This window comes from Chionomys nivalis, chromosome 22 (assembly GCF_950005125.1).
Source record: "Chionomys nivalis chromosome 22, mChiNiv1.1, whole genome shotgun sequence".
Taxonomy (NCBI): Eukaryota; Metazoa; Chordata; class Mammalia; order Rodentia; family Cricetidae; genus Chionomys; species Chionomys nivalis.
Window position 1 is genome coordinate 33,229,991 of NC_080107.1, and position 17,019 is coordinate 33,247,009.

Here is a 17,019-nt window from a genome sequence, read left to right on the forward strand (position 1 = left end):
GGATCGATTGTAATGGGCGCCATTGACATAAAACTATTGAGTTCATTCTAATTTTAGATGATTAAAAATCAGCATCTAAACGGTGAAAAGGGTATAGGTCCAGAACAGCATAGACTTGAGGCTCACCCTTTCCTTTTCCTAGCTGCCCTTGTGTTGTCATTTAGAGCAGCTCTCTTCCTTTCCTGGTCCGCTTCCAGGCTCACCATCTGACATCACTCTAGGCAAAGCCTCTTCACCTCACTTGCTGATTATTTTTTCTTTTTCTTCTTTTTTTCCTCGAATGACTCCCTAAAGTAGTAAAGTTGTCTGGTGTGTAAAGTAATCTTATTTTTTTTTTTGGTAAAATGTTTAAGTTAAAGTAATATAAATATAACTAATAATACAAAGGAAATCCCAACATTTATTAGGTACCTGAATATAAAAACCTTGCTGTAGTTAAAGATACTTCAGTGTTCCTGTTAATAGTAATAATAAAAAAATCATTCTTTAGAATTTTTTTGTTTTCATGTGGAAGGACAATTTCTTGCTATATTGCCTAGCCTTCCTCAAGCTCACTGTGTAGCACAAGCTGCCCTAATACTTGTAGTCCTGCTTCTGCCTTCCGAATGCAAGTATTGCAATCATACAATACTGCCCTGGCCTAGAAGTACTTTTTTATGTGGTAAAATAATGTGGGTTAAGTGTTAATGCATAAAGTATATGTCTGCAAAAAGTTATTTATATTTACTGCAAACTGAAAAGAATGAAAGACCCAAATCATTTTCTCAAAATCTTTCAGTCTCATGTTGGTCACTTCATAAAATAGAGGATTATGTTTGTGTCTTTTAAAGATTCATGCATCTTCTCAGCCTCAGCTTTTTCCCAATTGAGAAAAGTGCTGCACTGTCCTTGGTCACTGTTTAGACAAGCTAGTTATATTCTTCTGTTATTTTCTTTTGTTCTCTGTCATAATCCGTCATTGAGTTTACAACCTTGCGAAAAACAGCTGAGTGATGCTTGTTGGATTAAGTTCTATTGGAGTGATAATAGGTGATATTTGTAATTTAGTATTTAGTAATTCCCAGTTTTACCTGGGATGTATCTTCTTAATCATCAAGAGTGGGGAGGGGGAACCCAAGGTTGTCCCATTTCAGAATTGAACAGCCCAATAGATGAAATTCAACTAATTACTATGATCTGAGGAATTAGATTTTCACCATGCAATTTAAGAGATTGTTTAGGAAAGTCAACTAGGTAAGTAATTATATCTACATACCCCTAAATGAACAAGTGTTAGCTTAGAGAAAGATGACCCATTTACGTAATTCAACTCACAAATCAGTTTTACTTTTTGATAAGTACTCATCACTTTATATGGCTGATCATATGTTGATGATACAGTTTTATTTCTTCTCTATCACCATAGAATAATACTTGGGACTAAAAATGCATAAAGTTGGAGAGTATTTATCAAGTAGCAGTAGCCCAAAAGATGGAAGAAAAGAACAAACATTAGTAATGCTATTTAGTATAGGAATCACATGTGAGAGTTAGGTGTTTTCTAAAATAACACAGATGGAAGAATTTCTTTTTTGTAGAAGTCCTGCTGAAGCTGTATGAATTCTATTTAAGAATGCATTTAGTTATAAACATGTTTGCTTACACATATGTATGTAACAATGAAGAAAAAAGGATGGGAATTTGAAAGAGAACAGAGTTAGGAGTTCATGGGAGGATTCGGATGGAGGAAAGAGAAGAGGGAAAGATGGAATTATGTTATAATCTTTAAAAATTTAAAGATTAGAAATGATATAAATAAATTTAGTCCTGGTAAATCAAATATGCTGGATTACAATTTACTCTTGAGTTATCTGTAATAAAAGCATTGCTTTAAAAAAAAAGTGAATTGCACTGCCAAACTGGTATCTCTATTCAATCTTGTTTCCTGTTATGTGGTAACTAATTGCAAGTATAGAGAAGCCTGCTGAGAAGATTTTTATGGGTCAAGTAGAGAAAACAAAGTTCAGTAGGGTTCACATATGGTGGCCATAACAATGAGTTTATGTCAGTGCAGGTCCATGCTATCTAAGATGCAAAAATAGAATCTCAAAGATCATGCTTATAGGTGAATTTCAGCATTTTCTTGGTAAATAAAGCAAAGAGAGTAACAAGTATATGGTTTTTATTCATATAACAGAAAATAATAAATTCCTTTATTTTCAAATTCTTTGCAGGTATGAAACAGCGAAAGAATGTATATGGACATGATTTGAAATCTATGAACTGGTGTTAATGTGCTTACAGCATTGAGTTATTTTGGTTAAACAATTATAATAGCAACTTATTTGTACTTGGGCAAAGTGGTAATCTAATGATGTAGCTGTTAATTTGAATTTAGTAGACATTTTAAATATAGGGTTCTTTTACAAAGATAAAAGTTGCAATTTAAAGCTCTTTGGTGGTCTAAAAACAGCTTAATTCTGTAGTAGCATTGTAATAGGCACTAATCCAGATTATACAAAGATTGTAGTATGTCATGTTTATGAACAATTGCCCAACTGCTTTCTCTGGGCTTTATGTTAATTTAAAAATATTAAGCATAAAACCTTATAAGATCTTCCTGCTGAGATAAACTGTTCAATTTAACTTGTGCTCAAGCAGCAACTGTCAGAAATTATCTTGCTCCTAGTGGTTTTTGTTCTCACCTTATACTCTTTCCTGCTAGAGTCCCACTGTGGGATGATAAAGTTTATCTTATGAGGCTTTATTTCTTAAATGGTACCTGAAGCAAGATGAGCGTGGGTAGCTGAGGGTTAGCTCCTGACTGAATGATGTCTTTCATTATGTAATGACCAACTTTTAAAAATTGGCAGTTTGAACCAAAGCAAAAAGTCTGTAGATTGTAGCTAGCTGTATTCTTTTTGTGGCCATTCTCATTACTTGGGGTTGTGAATAGAGCTAAAATTCCAAGAGCTGCCTGTTCAGCTTAACAGTAAAGAAGTGAAAAAAGAGAGAAATACTTAACTAGTAGATAGAGATAAAGGAATGCTGTTTCAACTTTTTTTTTGTGAGATATAATTGATTTGTTAATGATTAAGCACACTAAAGGAAATGTTGGTGTTGTAGTGTCAAGTTGTTAAGACTGAAATATCATTGACATTTTTCTTTTGACTGTATTGATGTATGCAGAAGAAAATCTTCCTGTATCAAAGTAGCAGCTGAACTATAGCTGGTAATATCTAAGATGATAGACTTGTTGTTTATGGAATGTTAAATGAGTTCTTTCTTTTACTTAACAATATTCTTCCAAATCTGTCACTAATATATAGAACTTGAAAAGGGACTTTGAATGGCATACACCTAATTCAGTTAAACTGAACTCTTGTTTATACTGCATATACTTAGTAATAACCATTGCTTTATTGTGAAAGGCTTACACCTAATTCAGTTAAACTGAATTCCTGTTTATACTGTATATACTTAGTAATAACCATTGCTTTAGTGTGAAAGGCTTGTGCTGCAGATTATGGAAACACATCAAGTTAACCCTTTGGTTTCTCAACAAGGGTGTTTGTAGTCGTAATAATCATTTAAGTAACAAGGATGGTATTTCATAGTTAAGTCTAGACCAACAGAAGTATTTGTATGATAAGTCATCCTCCAGCAATTGTAGCTGTGGTGCAATTAAAACATTTTGGCAGTTTCTGCTTTGGCACTGACTTCTAGTGTGAATGTAGAGAAAACTCAGTTTTTCTACACCTCAACTTTTTAAAATTACACTAAAAGGTTTATCTAAATGTCCTCAGCTGTCCAGGTGTTGCCCCTTTTTTTGTCTCTATCAGGCATCTCATCAGGGAGCCATTTCTAGGCTGTCTAACTCTCTAATACTCCTTTTATGTTTGTTTCTTTAACACTGTGTGTATGTCTCCATGAAAGTCAGTATTCATCCTTCTGGGCTATCTCGATCAACATTTCTGTTCTTCTAGGCTTGCCTCTGTCACTCAGTAGGCATTTAAGTATATGTAGTGACAACAAATAGGTATTTTGATTTATTTATAAACATGAATAGATAAACTTTCAGTTTTTTTTCTATAATAAACCATTTATCAAATTTTATTTGGTTTCTATAAGGGGTTTTGCATATCTAGTGCCAGCCACCAGCAGTCTAGTAGTAAGTCTAAGGATTACAGGATACTTTAAAGGGGACTTTGAGAAAACATGAAAAGAGAAAAAAACACACTACATAAATACATTGCATAAATCAAAAAGGGTTTTGTCAAAACATGAGCATGTCCCAATCCTGCTTCTGTATTGAACTTCAGTTGCTGGTTGCAAGGAGTCGAGAGCACTGAGGCTGGCAGCAAATGCATTCCCCATCCAGCCTATCCTGGTTCCTTTTGTCCTTCACATAGAACTCTTCTTGTCTTTTTATACAATCCAGACAGTTTTCTTTCTTTTTTTTCTTCTTCCTGACCCTCAAAAACTGAGCTTAGCTGAGACCAATGAAACCTGGACTTTTATAGTTCCTAGTAGTTGCTTTTTAAAAGGTCAGCACTGAGACTGTTTCTGCATGGCACCAAGTCAAGCATATGTGTATATTAGGAGGGAAAGAATTGGGGAACAGAATGGCACAGGGTGAACCTTCAGGGATGTTTAGCACAGTAAACCTTTTTTTTTTTTCTTTCTTAGGACCCTTTTTGCAAGCTCAGTACTTAACCTGGCTGAACTAGCTGCCCTTCGGCCTGATCTGGGAAAACTGAAAAAGATCTTGTACTTCCATGAAAACCAGTTGGTATATCCTGTCAAGAAATATCAGGAGAGAGATTTTCAATATGGATACAATCAAATTCTCTCATGGTAGGTATAGATTGTATACAATTTGTTGTTTGCCATCTGACCCCCCCCCCTTTTCTCAAAACAGATTTATGGGGTGGGGGATGCATGCACAAAGGCCAGAAGAGGGTGATGGGTGCCTTCTCTCCTTCTCTGCCTGTTTCTTTGAGACAGGGTCTCTCCTTAAGTCTGAGGCTCCTGTTTTTCTATGCTAGACTTGAAACTGGCAAATACCTGAGCTCTTTATATCTTTGTCCTGATAGGAGCTGGGATTATAGGCAGGTACTGGATGTCCAGCTTGCTGTGTGGGTGCTTGAGTCCAAACTTGAGTCCTCGTGATTTTGAAGCATGTTATTTTTACTGATGGGCTATCTTTCCAGTCTCTTATTTTCCATTTTAGATGGAGACTACAATAAATCTGTAAGTATATTAAGGCAGGTACAGGTGTTTAAATATTGTTTCCATAATATTATTATTTGTATTTTCGCAGGATTTTTAATAGCACTGCTATTCATTTTGTGAAATAAATATATTCATACATAGACTAAATATCCAATTGTACCTTGAACCAGTTATCTTACTGTTTTACATAACGTTCAGAATAAAATAGAAACTATTGACAAGGATCTTTACCCCTTGATTCCTTAAATATTATTTAAATTGTAGAAAAATGAACAAGTTTTTTTATCAGCTACTTTCAGTGTGTTCAGCTAAAATTTAATAGAGCAAGGGTTTTTGTAGCTCCTATTTTTTGTTATAGTCTTCATTTTTGGTCTGTGTATTTTGTTGCATCTAAGGCAGAAACTTTAGAAAATGTAATGTTTCAGTGATTTTTATTGCTTCTCCCACTGAATCTTCTGAAAAGACGGTCTGAAAATAGCTGCCATTTCAAAGGTGAAAACCTTGTGTATTGTTCCTCCAATATAGTGTTTCTCCTGATGCTTGCTGAAAGAAGTTCATTAGCAACCTCATGCCATCTCTCCTGCAGAATCCTGTTGCATCACAGCGCCAGTCACATGGAATCAATTTAGAAGTGATTGCATGCATGTTTTACACCATTTTTAGTAGTTATTAGCTACAGAGATTGATAATGTGTTTGAACAGACCTTGCTAGTCTGTTCCTTAGTTTAGTTGACATAGAAAAACAGCTCTAATGGTACTAATTGTTTTGAGCATTTTGTAAATGTTTTTCTGCATTCGTTTTTACAAGCCACTTCAATTGTGAGGGAGCACGGCTATCAAAACAGTGGAACTGTGCAGTCAAATGTCTCATAAAAAGCAACCATTCTAAAATTTCATAGGAAATTAAAATACTTCATTTTATCTTAAAATGGCAACAGGAAAATATGTTTTCAAAATGAAAATGAGCTGGAGAGATGGTTCATAGGTTGAGAGCACTGACTGCTCTTCCAGAGGACCAAGGTTCAATTCCCAGCCCCCACATGGCAGCCCACACCTATCTGTAATTCCAGTTCTAGGGCTTCTGACACCCTCGCTCAGACATACAGGCAGGCAAAGCATCAATCAATGAACTGAACATAAAATAAAAATAAATTTTATATATTTAAAAATATGAAAATGAAATTCACTTGTACATTTATTAATATGTAAAACATTGATAATATTCTTGTGATTTCTTGAATTAGTACCATTTTATTTTTCAGATTCTATGGTTTTATTACCCTGAGAAACCACAATGGAGGGATTAAATATCTTTCCCTTTATGTGTGACATTAATGGAAGTTACACCCGCTCATATCAGGGAGGAAATATGAGAAAGTGTGTTTCTATAGACCAGTGTGAATCTTTAACAACATAGACTAAATGTTTTAGATTAATAGTAGTTGTGTGGTGTGCCTGTTTCAGGCAGATATTAAATAAAGAAAATAGGTCACTCCCCTTTTTATCCTTTATGAAGAATTGTTTTTTCTCATAAGGAGAGAGACTGAAAACTTGCATATGATTTTCCTCATTCTTCCACTCAAAAGGATAAACTGATAGACAAGCTTGGGGAGAAATAACTGGAATGCATCATCATTTGGCTTTGTAATAGGGAGAAAATGTTGTCCAGAGGAAAATAAGAATGTCAGAATGCAGTCCTGCTCCAGCTTCTTCTTCAAATGCGTCTTCAGCATTTTTGCTGATTTCTGCTTTTGCTGACACTGTCAGCTTTCTTTCTGGACTGTGTAGCACTTTTGGATTTTAAAGATGTCTGACCTAAGCCATCACCTTAGACAGAGGTTCCACTAACCCTCTGACTTATGAACACATGCTGTAACTATGTATTGTGACCCGTTGGTCACTATTACAATATGTGACAAATGGTGCAAACAGATGAGCTGTAGAACGATCTTCAACTTTTAGTATATTATTGTGAGGCTTCCTTATTGCTTAGTTTTGTGTCAACTCTTCTGTGATATTCCTTTGTGGTAGCTGTGTTGTTGTCTCTATCCCCCAAATTTTCACCATGTCATAGCTGAAAAAACAACAAACAAAACAGGCAAAAGCAGTTTTAGAGGGAAAGTCAGTGTGTCTTCTGTTGGGATTTTGTTCTGTTGTGTACCAATAATAGCAAAGCTGTCTGTCTTGGTGAATATGTTTTAAACTAAGCCAAGGATTATCTTTGGCACTCATATTTTATCTGTAAGCTCTACTCGTTATGATGTTGTCATAGCCTTATGGACATGCATGCTTTTTCCCAGTCTTATTAAGGTATCATTTCTAAGACGGAATAAAGCTGTTTTGTCATATTTACCTTCTTATAGAATTGTTCAGTAATGCTGAATTATTAGTGAAACAAATAAGATGTTCTGTGATAAACATCATGACCAAAGCTATTTGGGGAGAAAAGGGTTTCTCTTACCACTCACAATCCATCACCCAGTAAATCTGGAGAAAGACCTCCAACTGGAAGTAGAAACTGAGGAACACTGCTCACTGGCTTGTTCCCAGACCTCATTTTACTTAGGCCAGGCCTACCTGCCTGGGGATGGTACCACCCACAGTGGGCTGTAATCAATTAAATGCCATGTAAACAATGTTAATGAGAAGTCTGATGGAGGCACTTCTTCATCTGAAGTTTCCTCTTTGCAGGTGTGTACAGTTGAAAACCAAGATAGCCATCATAGACATTTTCAAGAATCAAATCTTATTAAATCAGTTTTATTCATGTTACACTTCTAGGTTTTATCTAGCATATGCACAGTTACCATTGTTGTTCATTGGTGCTAGAGACAATGCAATAGCCATTAAGAAAATTACTGGTACATTTATTTATGACATCTAAAACCTGCTTTCACATTTTCTTTAATCAATGTGTATTGTATTTTAAAAATACTGAAGAAAAAAAGTACATTTGTCAAAATCAATTATTAATGGTGTAATTCTTTTGTATTTTTCTAGAGATCAATGATTGGGGTTAGCTATATATTCCTTTTATGTAATAAATTCTAATAGTATGGATATCTGGATGTATTTCACTATTTTTTCTACTTCCATGACTGTCCTAAGCATACTACAATACTGAACTAAATTATTTAGAAATATCATCATTCCATGTAATACCATAACCTGAAAATAATAAAATTTCTTCAAACAAAAGGCTAAAACTCGAAATGGACTTTAACTGAATAGTGCTAAACTTATCATGACCCCATAGGAAAAGCCTTATGGGAGTTAGTTTCCTCAGAGATGAGGAGGAAGCTGTAAACCTGTCTTCCATAGCAGACCACATAGAGACATGCTTGGGCTTGCTCTGCTTGGTAGTGATAATGTGGGAAGCTTATGATGTATGGGGAAATAGGCATTAGTTGAAATCTTATTTGATTTCATTCAACTATCTTATTTCTCTCTTGCCTGTCTTCCGGAAGCCAGCAACCCAACCATCTATGATTGAATTCTAAGAAGTGACATCCCTGTTAGCAGCAGTCTCATCTACCTAGTGTCCAGTGCTACTTGCAAACCTGTGGTAGAGCACAGAGTCTGATTAGTATGCAAAGGTCTTAGGCTTACAGAATAACTCTTCATGAACTTGCATTTCCCTTTTCTCTTTACAGTTTGGTGGCTGATGTGGTGGTATTCAATTCCATTTTTAATATGGAATCATTTCTTACTTCCATTGGAAAATTCCTGAAGCTGATTCCTGATCACAGACCTAAGGATCTGGAAAGCATAATCAGACCCAAGTGTCAAGTTATTTATTTTCCCATCAGGTTTCCTGATGTGAGCAGGTCAGTGTGTTTGACTGTATTATTATCCTAAATCAAGTGTCTAGAAATTGATATTCTTTTTGCTGACTTTGACTTTTCAGTATAAGAAGAGAGTTCTGTCTGTCCATAATGTGATTTATAAAAACTTTTGATGATCAAATATCCATCCTATCAGGGAATCATTAGTCTAGGTATTGAATTTTTTTGTTTCTTTACTCTTGTTTATTTGTTTACCAAAGTAGACACTATGGGTGTAGCACAAAATGTTTTACTTCTTTTGTGTTACAGAAGTAATTGCCAAGCACATTTCTCAACTTTTGCATCCAGTTTTGCCCACTGTTTATAATATATAACAGTAACTCCTTTCAGTAAATCTGTATTAAATATTATTTTCTTGGTGATTTTAATGTCTCATTCTGATTCTTTAGTTTTCTTTTCCTTCTTCATTTTCACAGTTTGTGTTATCTTTAAAATTAACTAAATGTGGAATTACTGGGTTGCAGAAGTACTAACTGTTCCGTTTCTTGGTTACTCTGTGCACTTTTCTAACCTCTGCTGCTAGTCTTACCTTGAATTAGAGCGAATGTGTGGTGCAAAGGGAGCAGTCTAGAGCCCTTTGTCACTCTCAGTTAAACTTAGAACAACCTGTTTTTACTGCTCCTGGAGTGTTAGTAAGTTGTCTTCTTCCCTGGGACTTATGCCAGCTTAAGATGCTTGTGTTGTGTAATTGGATCCTTCAAAGGTATTTAGGAATAGCTCAGTCTCTATAATAGTACTTGTTTTATGTATGTTTTCAGGGCTGATCATTTAGCAATTGATAGCAGTTATGTTCTTTCCTGGTGAAGACAGTTTCCCCTCCATCAGCATTTCTTAGTTGTCTGTAGATAGTGTGTAGTGTTGAGGCCTCAAGAACTTTGCCCCATACACTTTAGCGTGTCTATTGTTGTCCTTGTTCAGCTCATATTTAGGAAGTATACCCATATGCCTACATGAATGTAATAATTATAGTGAAAAGAGAGGCTATGGATTTGAAAGAGAGTGAAGAGTAGTATATGGGAGCGTTTGAGGGAAGGGAAGGGAAAGGAGGAAAATAAAAGAAAAAATGAAAGATTTGCTGCTCTGTATCTGAAATGACTTTACATCCACAGTTCATCTTCTGTGCTCCTCACTTGACCCAGATTCTTCTCTAGGCTAGTTCTCCTCATCTAATTTTTAAATTTTACTTTTAAAAATATTTTATATGATACATTTTGATCCCATTATTTACCTTATGCTACTTCTATCCGATCCTTTGTGAACTTCATGTTCTCTCTGTCTCTCTTTCTCAAAAAGAAAGATATAAGAAAGAATCAAAAGAAATAAAAACCAACAAGATAAAAATGAATTAATTAATAAATGAATACATAAATAAATACCCAAGCAAAACAAAAAGCACAAAAACATATGGAGCCCATAGAATGTGGATGATATATTCAGTGTCATTGCATTGGGGAAAACTGGTTTTCCTTTTACCATATTGAATCTTTCCTATATGTTTGGGATGAAGCTGACTGGATCTTGTTGTATAATATTTTTCATGCGTTTCTGAATTTGGTTTGTTGAGAGTTTTGCTTCTGTGTTTACAGAGGATATTGGTCTATAATTTTCTTTTTTCTTTTCTTCTTTTCTGCCTTTTTTTCTTGTTGCATCTTGGTGTAGTTTTAGTATCTGGGTAGTAGAGGCTCCATGAAAAATTGTGAACCTTCAGTTTCTATTTTGCAGAATACTTTACCAAATATTTGCTTTAGTTTAACTTTGCAGGTGTGGTAGACTTTTGCACTGGATCCATCTGGTCCTGGGCGTTTATTGTTGATTTGGTTTGTTTGTGGTTTTGGGGGTTGATTAGGAGTTTTGTTTTAAATTCCCATTTTTATTGCTCTATGGGTTTTGAGTCTATTTAAATTCTTCATTTCATCTTGATCTCACTTTGGTAGGTCATGCATGTCAAGAAATTTGCCCTTTTCTTTTAGATTTCCAGTTTGGGGATATAGATTTTAAAGTATGTCCTTACAGTTCTCTGAATTCCTTCAGTGTCTGTTGTAATGTTTCCCTTTCATCTGTAATTTTACTGATTTGGATTTTCTCTCTTTTGATTAATTTTATGAAAGGTTTGTCATTACTGTTGATTTTCTCAAAGGAAACCTTTGATTTTATTGATTGTTTGTATTTTTTATTTTTATAGTTTTTTTCTGTTTCATTTTATTCATTCTTAAGTTTGATTATCTCTTCCTAACTACTCTTTTAAGAAATTATCTCTTATTTTTATATGTCTTTCAAATATAATATTAAATTATATGAGGTCTCTCCCATTTCTTGATATATAGACACTTACTGCTATAAATAGCCTTCATTGTTTCTTATAGGTTTAGGTATTTTGTGATTTTGTTTGCATTCAATTCTAAAAAGTTTTTAAATTTCCTTCTTGATTTCGGTCATTTAGTAGTGAGTTACTCATTTTCCATGATTTTTTTTTTTTTTGCTTTCTGCCATTTCTTTTGTTGTTGGTATCCACAGTTACTCCATGATGATGAGTTTATTTCAGTTTTCCTTTATCTGTTGAGATTTGCTTTGTGTCTCAGTATGTGGTCAATTTTGCAGAAAATCCCATGTACTACAGAGAAAAAAGCATATTATTTAAGGACTTGGTAAATGTAGACATTCTTTAGGTTCATTTGACTTATGGCCTTAACCCCAGCATTTCTCTATTTTTTTATATTTCTTTATAAATAATACCATTCAAAATTTCCACCTCCTCCCCTCCTCCCATTTCCTTCCTGTTCCCCCACTCTCCCTCCCCCTCCAGTCCTAAGAGAGGGCAAGGTACCCTGGCCTGTGGGAAGTCCAAGGCCCTCTTCCCTCCATCCAGGCTTAGGAAGGTGTGCATCCAAATAGACTAGTATCCCAAAAAGGCAGTACATGCAATAGAGAAAAATCCCAGTGCCATTATCATTGGATTCTCAGTCAACCCCAATTGTCAGCCACTTCCTTGCTCATATTCTCCCTCCTTCTGCTCTTCAACTTGAGTTTGGGAGCTCAGTCCAGTGCTCCTATGTGGGTTTCTGTCTCTATCTCCATCTTTCGCCGGATGAAGGTTTTATGGTGATATTCAAGATAGTCATCAGTCTGACTACGGAACAAGGCCAGTTCAGGCACCCTCTTCTCTACTGCCCAGGGACCTAGCTGGGGACATCCCCATGGACACCTAGCAAGAGCCTGGGCTCTAGAGGGGTTCTCTATTTAGTTTTTACCTGGATGTCTTGTCTCTGCCTGAATGGAATATTGAAGTCCCATTTTCTTTTTTTATGAAATTGCATACCCTTGTCTTGGGCACATGAGTTTTTAGAATTGTAATATTATCTCGGTGGATTTTCCTTTGAAGAGTAGTGTTTATTATTATTATTTCCTGTTATTTTGTTGTTTTGTTTTTGTTTTTCCTTTTTTATTTTATTATTTTCTTTTGTTCTGGGGTTTTTTATTTCTTGTATCCTTTTGGGTGTATTTACCCTTCTCTTTATATTTAGGTTTCCCTTCTAGTGCTTCCAATAGTAGTAGACAGAAATTGCTTAAGTCTGTTTTTCTTTGTTATATTTTTGTTTCTCTGCTGCTTCTATATGGTAGTTTTTCTGGTGGAGTAGTCTAAGCTGACATTTTTTGTCTCTCAATGTGTAGAACCTTGGTCCAGGCCCTTCTTTGAGAGTTTCCATTAGAAAGTCAAGTGCTATTTGATTGGTTCTACTTTTTTATGTGATTAGTCTTTTTTCCTTATATTTTTAATGCCCTTTCTTTGTTTCATACATTTAGTATTTTGATTATTATGTGTCTAAGGAGTTTCTTCTACGTTCCTGTCTATTTGTTCTTTCACATGCATATTTTATCTTGATAGGCCTCTCTTTAGATTGGAGAAAGTTCCTTATATGGTTTTGTTAAAAATGTTTTCTGGGTTTGTTCTATCCCTATTTTATTTATTCATAGGTTTGGTCTTTTCATAGTCTTCCAGATTTCTTGGATTTTTTTGCCTGGAATTTTTCACATTTAACATTTTTCTTGAGTTAGCCACCTATTTCTTCTGCTTTGCTTCCACAACCTGAAATTTTCATATTGACCTTTTAGTCTGGTTGTGAGGTTTACCTCTGTACTTGATACTTGACATCCTCAATTTTTCATTTTGAGTTTAATTTCAGTTTGTGTTTTTCTTTATTATTTTATTTCTCTGTTAAATTTTACATTCATATCTTGAATTGTTTTTATTAATTCCTTCAACTGTAAAGTCATTTATTCATATCCTCTTAAGGTCCTTGAATGTGTTTATAACTGTTCTTTTGCAGTCATTGTCTTTTGCTTCAGGTAAATAGTTTTTCTCAGGGCCTATTAAGGTTGTTGACTGTTGGAGGAGGTATAATGTCTTGCTTCTTCATGTTTGTGGTTTTTGCTCTGCAGTCTAGCCATCTGGAGTTTGAGCATTTGAGGTGTATTATGTTTTTTTATCTGGTATTGCCGTTGATAGGTGGTTGTTACATCCTTTGGTTGTTGTTGCCCAGTCTGAGTCAGAGCCAATTGGCTGTGGGTCCCTAGTAAGATTGTTTCTGCCTGTATGTTGGGCATCACTAAGGAAATGGTGATGAGCTAAAAGGAATGGCTGTGTCTTAACCAAGTGTGGTGGCTGCATGGTCCCTGATAGAAAGGCTTTCTGGACCCAGTCACATATGAAGGGCTAGAGGGAAGGCTGAAGGGGGCAGCTGTGATAGACTGGGGGACCCTGGACTAGAGCCCGGTTCCAAGGGCTTGGAAGTGAGTTGGGAGGAGATGCTCAGCCAGGTCTAAGAAAAGTCTGCAGAGACAGAGATGGAGGAGGGGGAGGAGAATAAAAGGAGCTTACTTAACACTAACCAGGTATTGCCTCAGTGGGTTCCAGGAAATGGGAAGCTCTGTGAATCAGCAGGGAATCAGAAAGGAATGGAGATAGGCTAGTAGGAGAGTGTTCATTTTGGGGGGCGGGGTGGCAAGTGGGACGGAAGGATACCTAAAATGTCTGTACCAAGGGACCTCGTCCCAAGGGGTTGGAGGTGGGCAGGGAGGAATTGCTCAGGTGTCTGATTTCTGATTCAAATTTCTGTTTATAGTTCTTTCAGTCATGATAGATCATTTTAAAATTACTGTTGATAGTTCATTTGCTAATTCAAAAACTGTATATAGCTAATAAAACTTAGGTCACAATTAATTTTCAAATATATATGTACATTTTCTGGCATGTGTGTGTCTGTGTGTTTGTACGTGTCCTCATTCACTGTCATGTCTTCTTATCCATGCAGATGTAGTTCTGTGACATCCCAGGGATATCAAAATTTGCACATGCTAAAATTTCTTATATCCAATAATATAGTATTTTAATTTATCTTATGTACATTTTTCTGTATATTTGAAGTATTTTAGATTACTTAGAGGCTCTAAAATAATGTAATAGTTTGTTGTAAGGCATTGTTTGGGGAATAATGACAAAAAAAACAGTAAGTTCAATGAAAGCATACACTTTCTCTTCAAATGTTTGACCTCTTAAATCTAAGAAAGAAGAACTCAAAAAAAAGAAAGTTGGATGTATGTATATATATTTTACAGATACATATTCTATTATGTATAATGAGGGAATTTTAACTTTTCAAAGATTTAATTTTATAGTTTAAATCTGTTATAGTGAGAGCAAAGTTATATTTGGAGTTTCAGAATATGAGCATTGTTTTATAATTTTGATTTTCAAATAACCTTTGAAAAATTTACAAATTTGAATGAATATGGGTGGTAACAACTCATATCAATCTGAGTACTTTGTTTTCAAATTCTTTTGCATCATGTATAGTCTAAAACATCTTATATTTAATACAGCTGTGACAACCCAATAGCTTATTAATATTGACCATAAAGAAATTTTGCTAAATAGAAATTTTGTTAAATTGTATTGGGACCAAAATAACATTTAAGCAGATCTTAGTCCAAAGTGTTATTTGATTTATTTTTATAAAGTAATTTGCCACATACAATTCAAACTCATATAGTGTAAAGTATTATTTGCATGAATGACATTCAGCCCAATGTCTACAGTTTTCAAATCTATTATTTGTTGAGATGTTGAAAAGTATTTAGCAATTCCAATGACAAAATGTCCAGGATGATTAATAAGAATAGTTGTTGAAAGCTTATATCCTTCTAATAAAAATGATTTAATTAATGAAAAGTGAATTTAAATAAAATTAAAGCAGAAGATGCCATTGTATCATTAATATAATATAATTTATATAATATAGTATATATTAATCAGAGAAAAATAAAAAGCATATGTCTAACAAAATTAGTGAAGATTGCATATAAAATTGTTTTTTGTAAAACTCAGAACTTATTTATTAGGTAGGAATATATCAATATTGGGATGTAGATATCTGTTGCTGCTTTTTGCCTTTCTCAACCCTCTCATGGTCAATTCCTATAAACTAGACTGCTAAAGAGAAACAGCTTTCTTAAAAAGTATTTCCTAATAGGTATTATTAACCATTTGAGAATGGGTACATTTTTATAAGTTTGGCCACCCACATACACATGTATTGATTCTTGACTCTCATGTTCTATTCTATGCCACTGGAATGACCCTGAGTCTAGGTTCTTTAGGAGTTATTGCTACATTCACTTTATATGATAAGGGTGATGTAGTGATTGAAGGAATCCATGCATTCCAAGCACTTCAAGGACTACCTGGTGTATAATATACCTCTAAATTGCAGACTATTTCCTCATTACCTCCTTTACCCTGTTAATTTATAACTGGCACATCTGTTTCCACTTGGATATAGAGAGCTGTCTTCATCACCACCTCCCATCAAATCTTCCTACAATCAACACATAGAAATAGGTTCTTCGTCAAGAGGTCAGTTTAATACAAGTGCACAGGAAGGATTGCTGATTTTCTTTTACTTCTGCTCAAACAATCCTTGATTAGAATTTACTGTGCAGTGGTTGATCCAGCTTGTCACCTTTCTTCTTGGCCAATTTTGTCTTTCATTTTCCAACTTAATGTCTATATCCCATCATTTATTTACTATTATTTTGGTTAGCTTTTGTAGTTGTGATTTTTCTTTGTACCTTCAACCAGTTCCTAAATAAAGACATGGAGAATTGCCATTAGTTATGAATGCTTGGCCTTTGGTTAGATTTTCCCCACTAGCTCTTTTAACGTTAATTTAACTGGTTTCTTTTCACCTATATTTTACTTTGTGTGTGGTTTTATTTATTTATTTATTTATTTATTTATTTATTTATTTATTGCCTTTTTTCCATTCTGTGTGTCCTACTTTCCTACTTCTCTGTCAGTCTGGCCCCTGATGTCTCCTTTTCTTTCTCTCTGGAGCCTAAAGTTCTCCTCCTATTTACTCTCCCTATCCAGAAGTTCGCCTATACCTCCTCCCTTACTGTTGGCTGTTCACCTTTTTATTAGACCAACTATATGCCTTAGGTAAAACAGCAACACATTTTTATATAATTAAACATATATAACACATCTTTTCTTAGTTGAAGAAAATATTCTGAAACATTCACAAATATAACACATCTTTGCATACTTTATCTCCCTCCCTTCCTTACTGTCTATATACACATACGCACACATGCCTTCCCCCACAACACACATGCACACACACACACACACACACACACACACACACACACACACACACACACACAGGCCTCTCCCTTCCTCCTTTTCCCTCTACACATGCAAACTGACACTTACATGCCACTTCTCTCCCTCCCTTTCCCCCTGTACATACACACACTTTCTCTCCCTTTCTCCTTTTGCCCTACACACCACACACACACACACACACACCATTAGTATTTGGTTTAAGTTTGGTGAGTTCTGGCTATTTAGTTAGAGAAGAACTAGATTTCATATCTCCAGGTCTAGCCAATACCCAGCACA

The 17,019-nt window shown here is 35.0% G+C and overlaps 1 protein-coding gene across 10 annotated transcripts in view; it reads left to right on the forward strand.

The window, feature by feature from the left end:
• Gtdc1 (glycosyltransferase like domain containing 1) overlaps positions 1-17,019 on the forward strand; it is a 338,560-nt gene that overhangs the window by 147,949 nt on the left and 173,592 nt on the right. For all 10 annotated transcript variants that reach the window (XM_057755265.1, XM_057755266.1, XM_057755262.1 and 7 more), the window contains 2 exons: positions 4,669-4,836; positions 8,868-9,041. In XM_057755265.1, the coding sequence (XP_057611248.1) occupies positions 4,669-4,836; positions 8,868-9,041 (342 nt within the window). The remainder of the gene's footprint in view (positions 1-4,668; positions 4,837-8,867; positions 9,042-17,019) is intronic.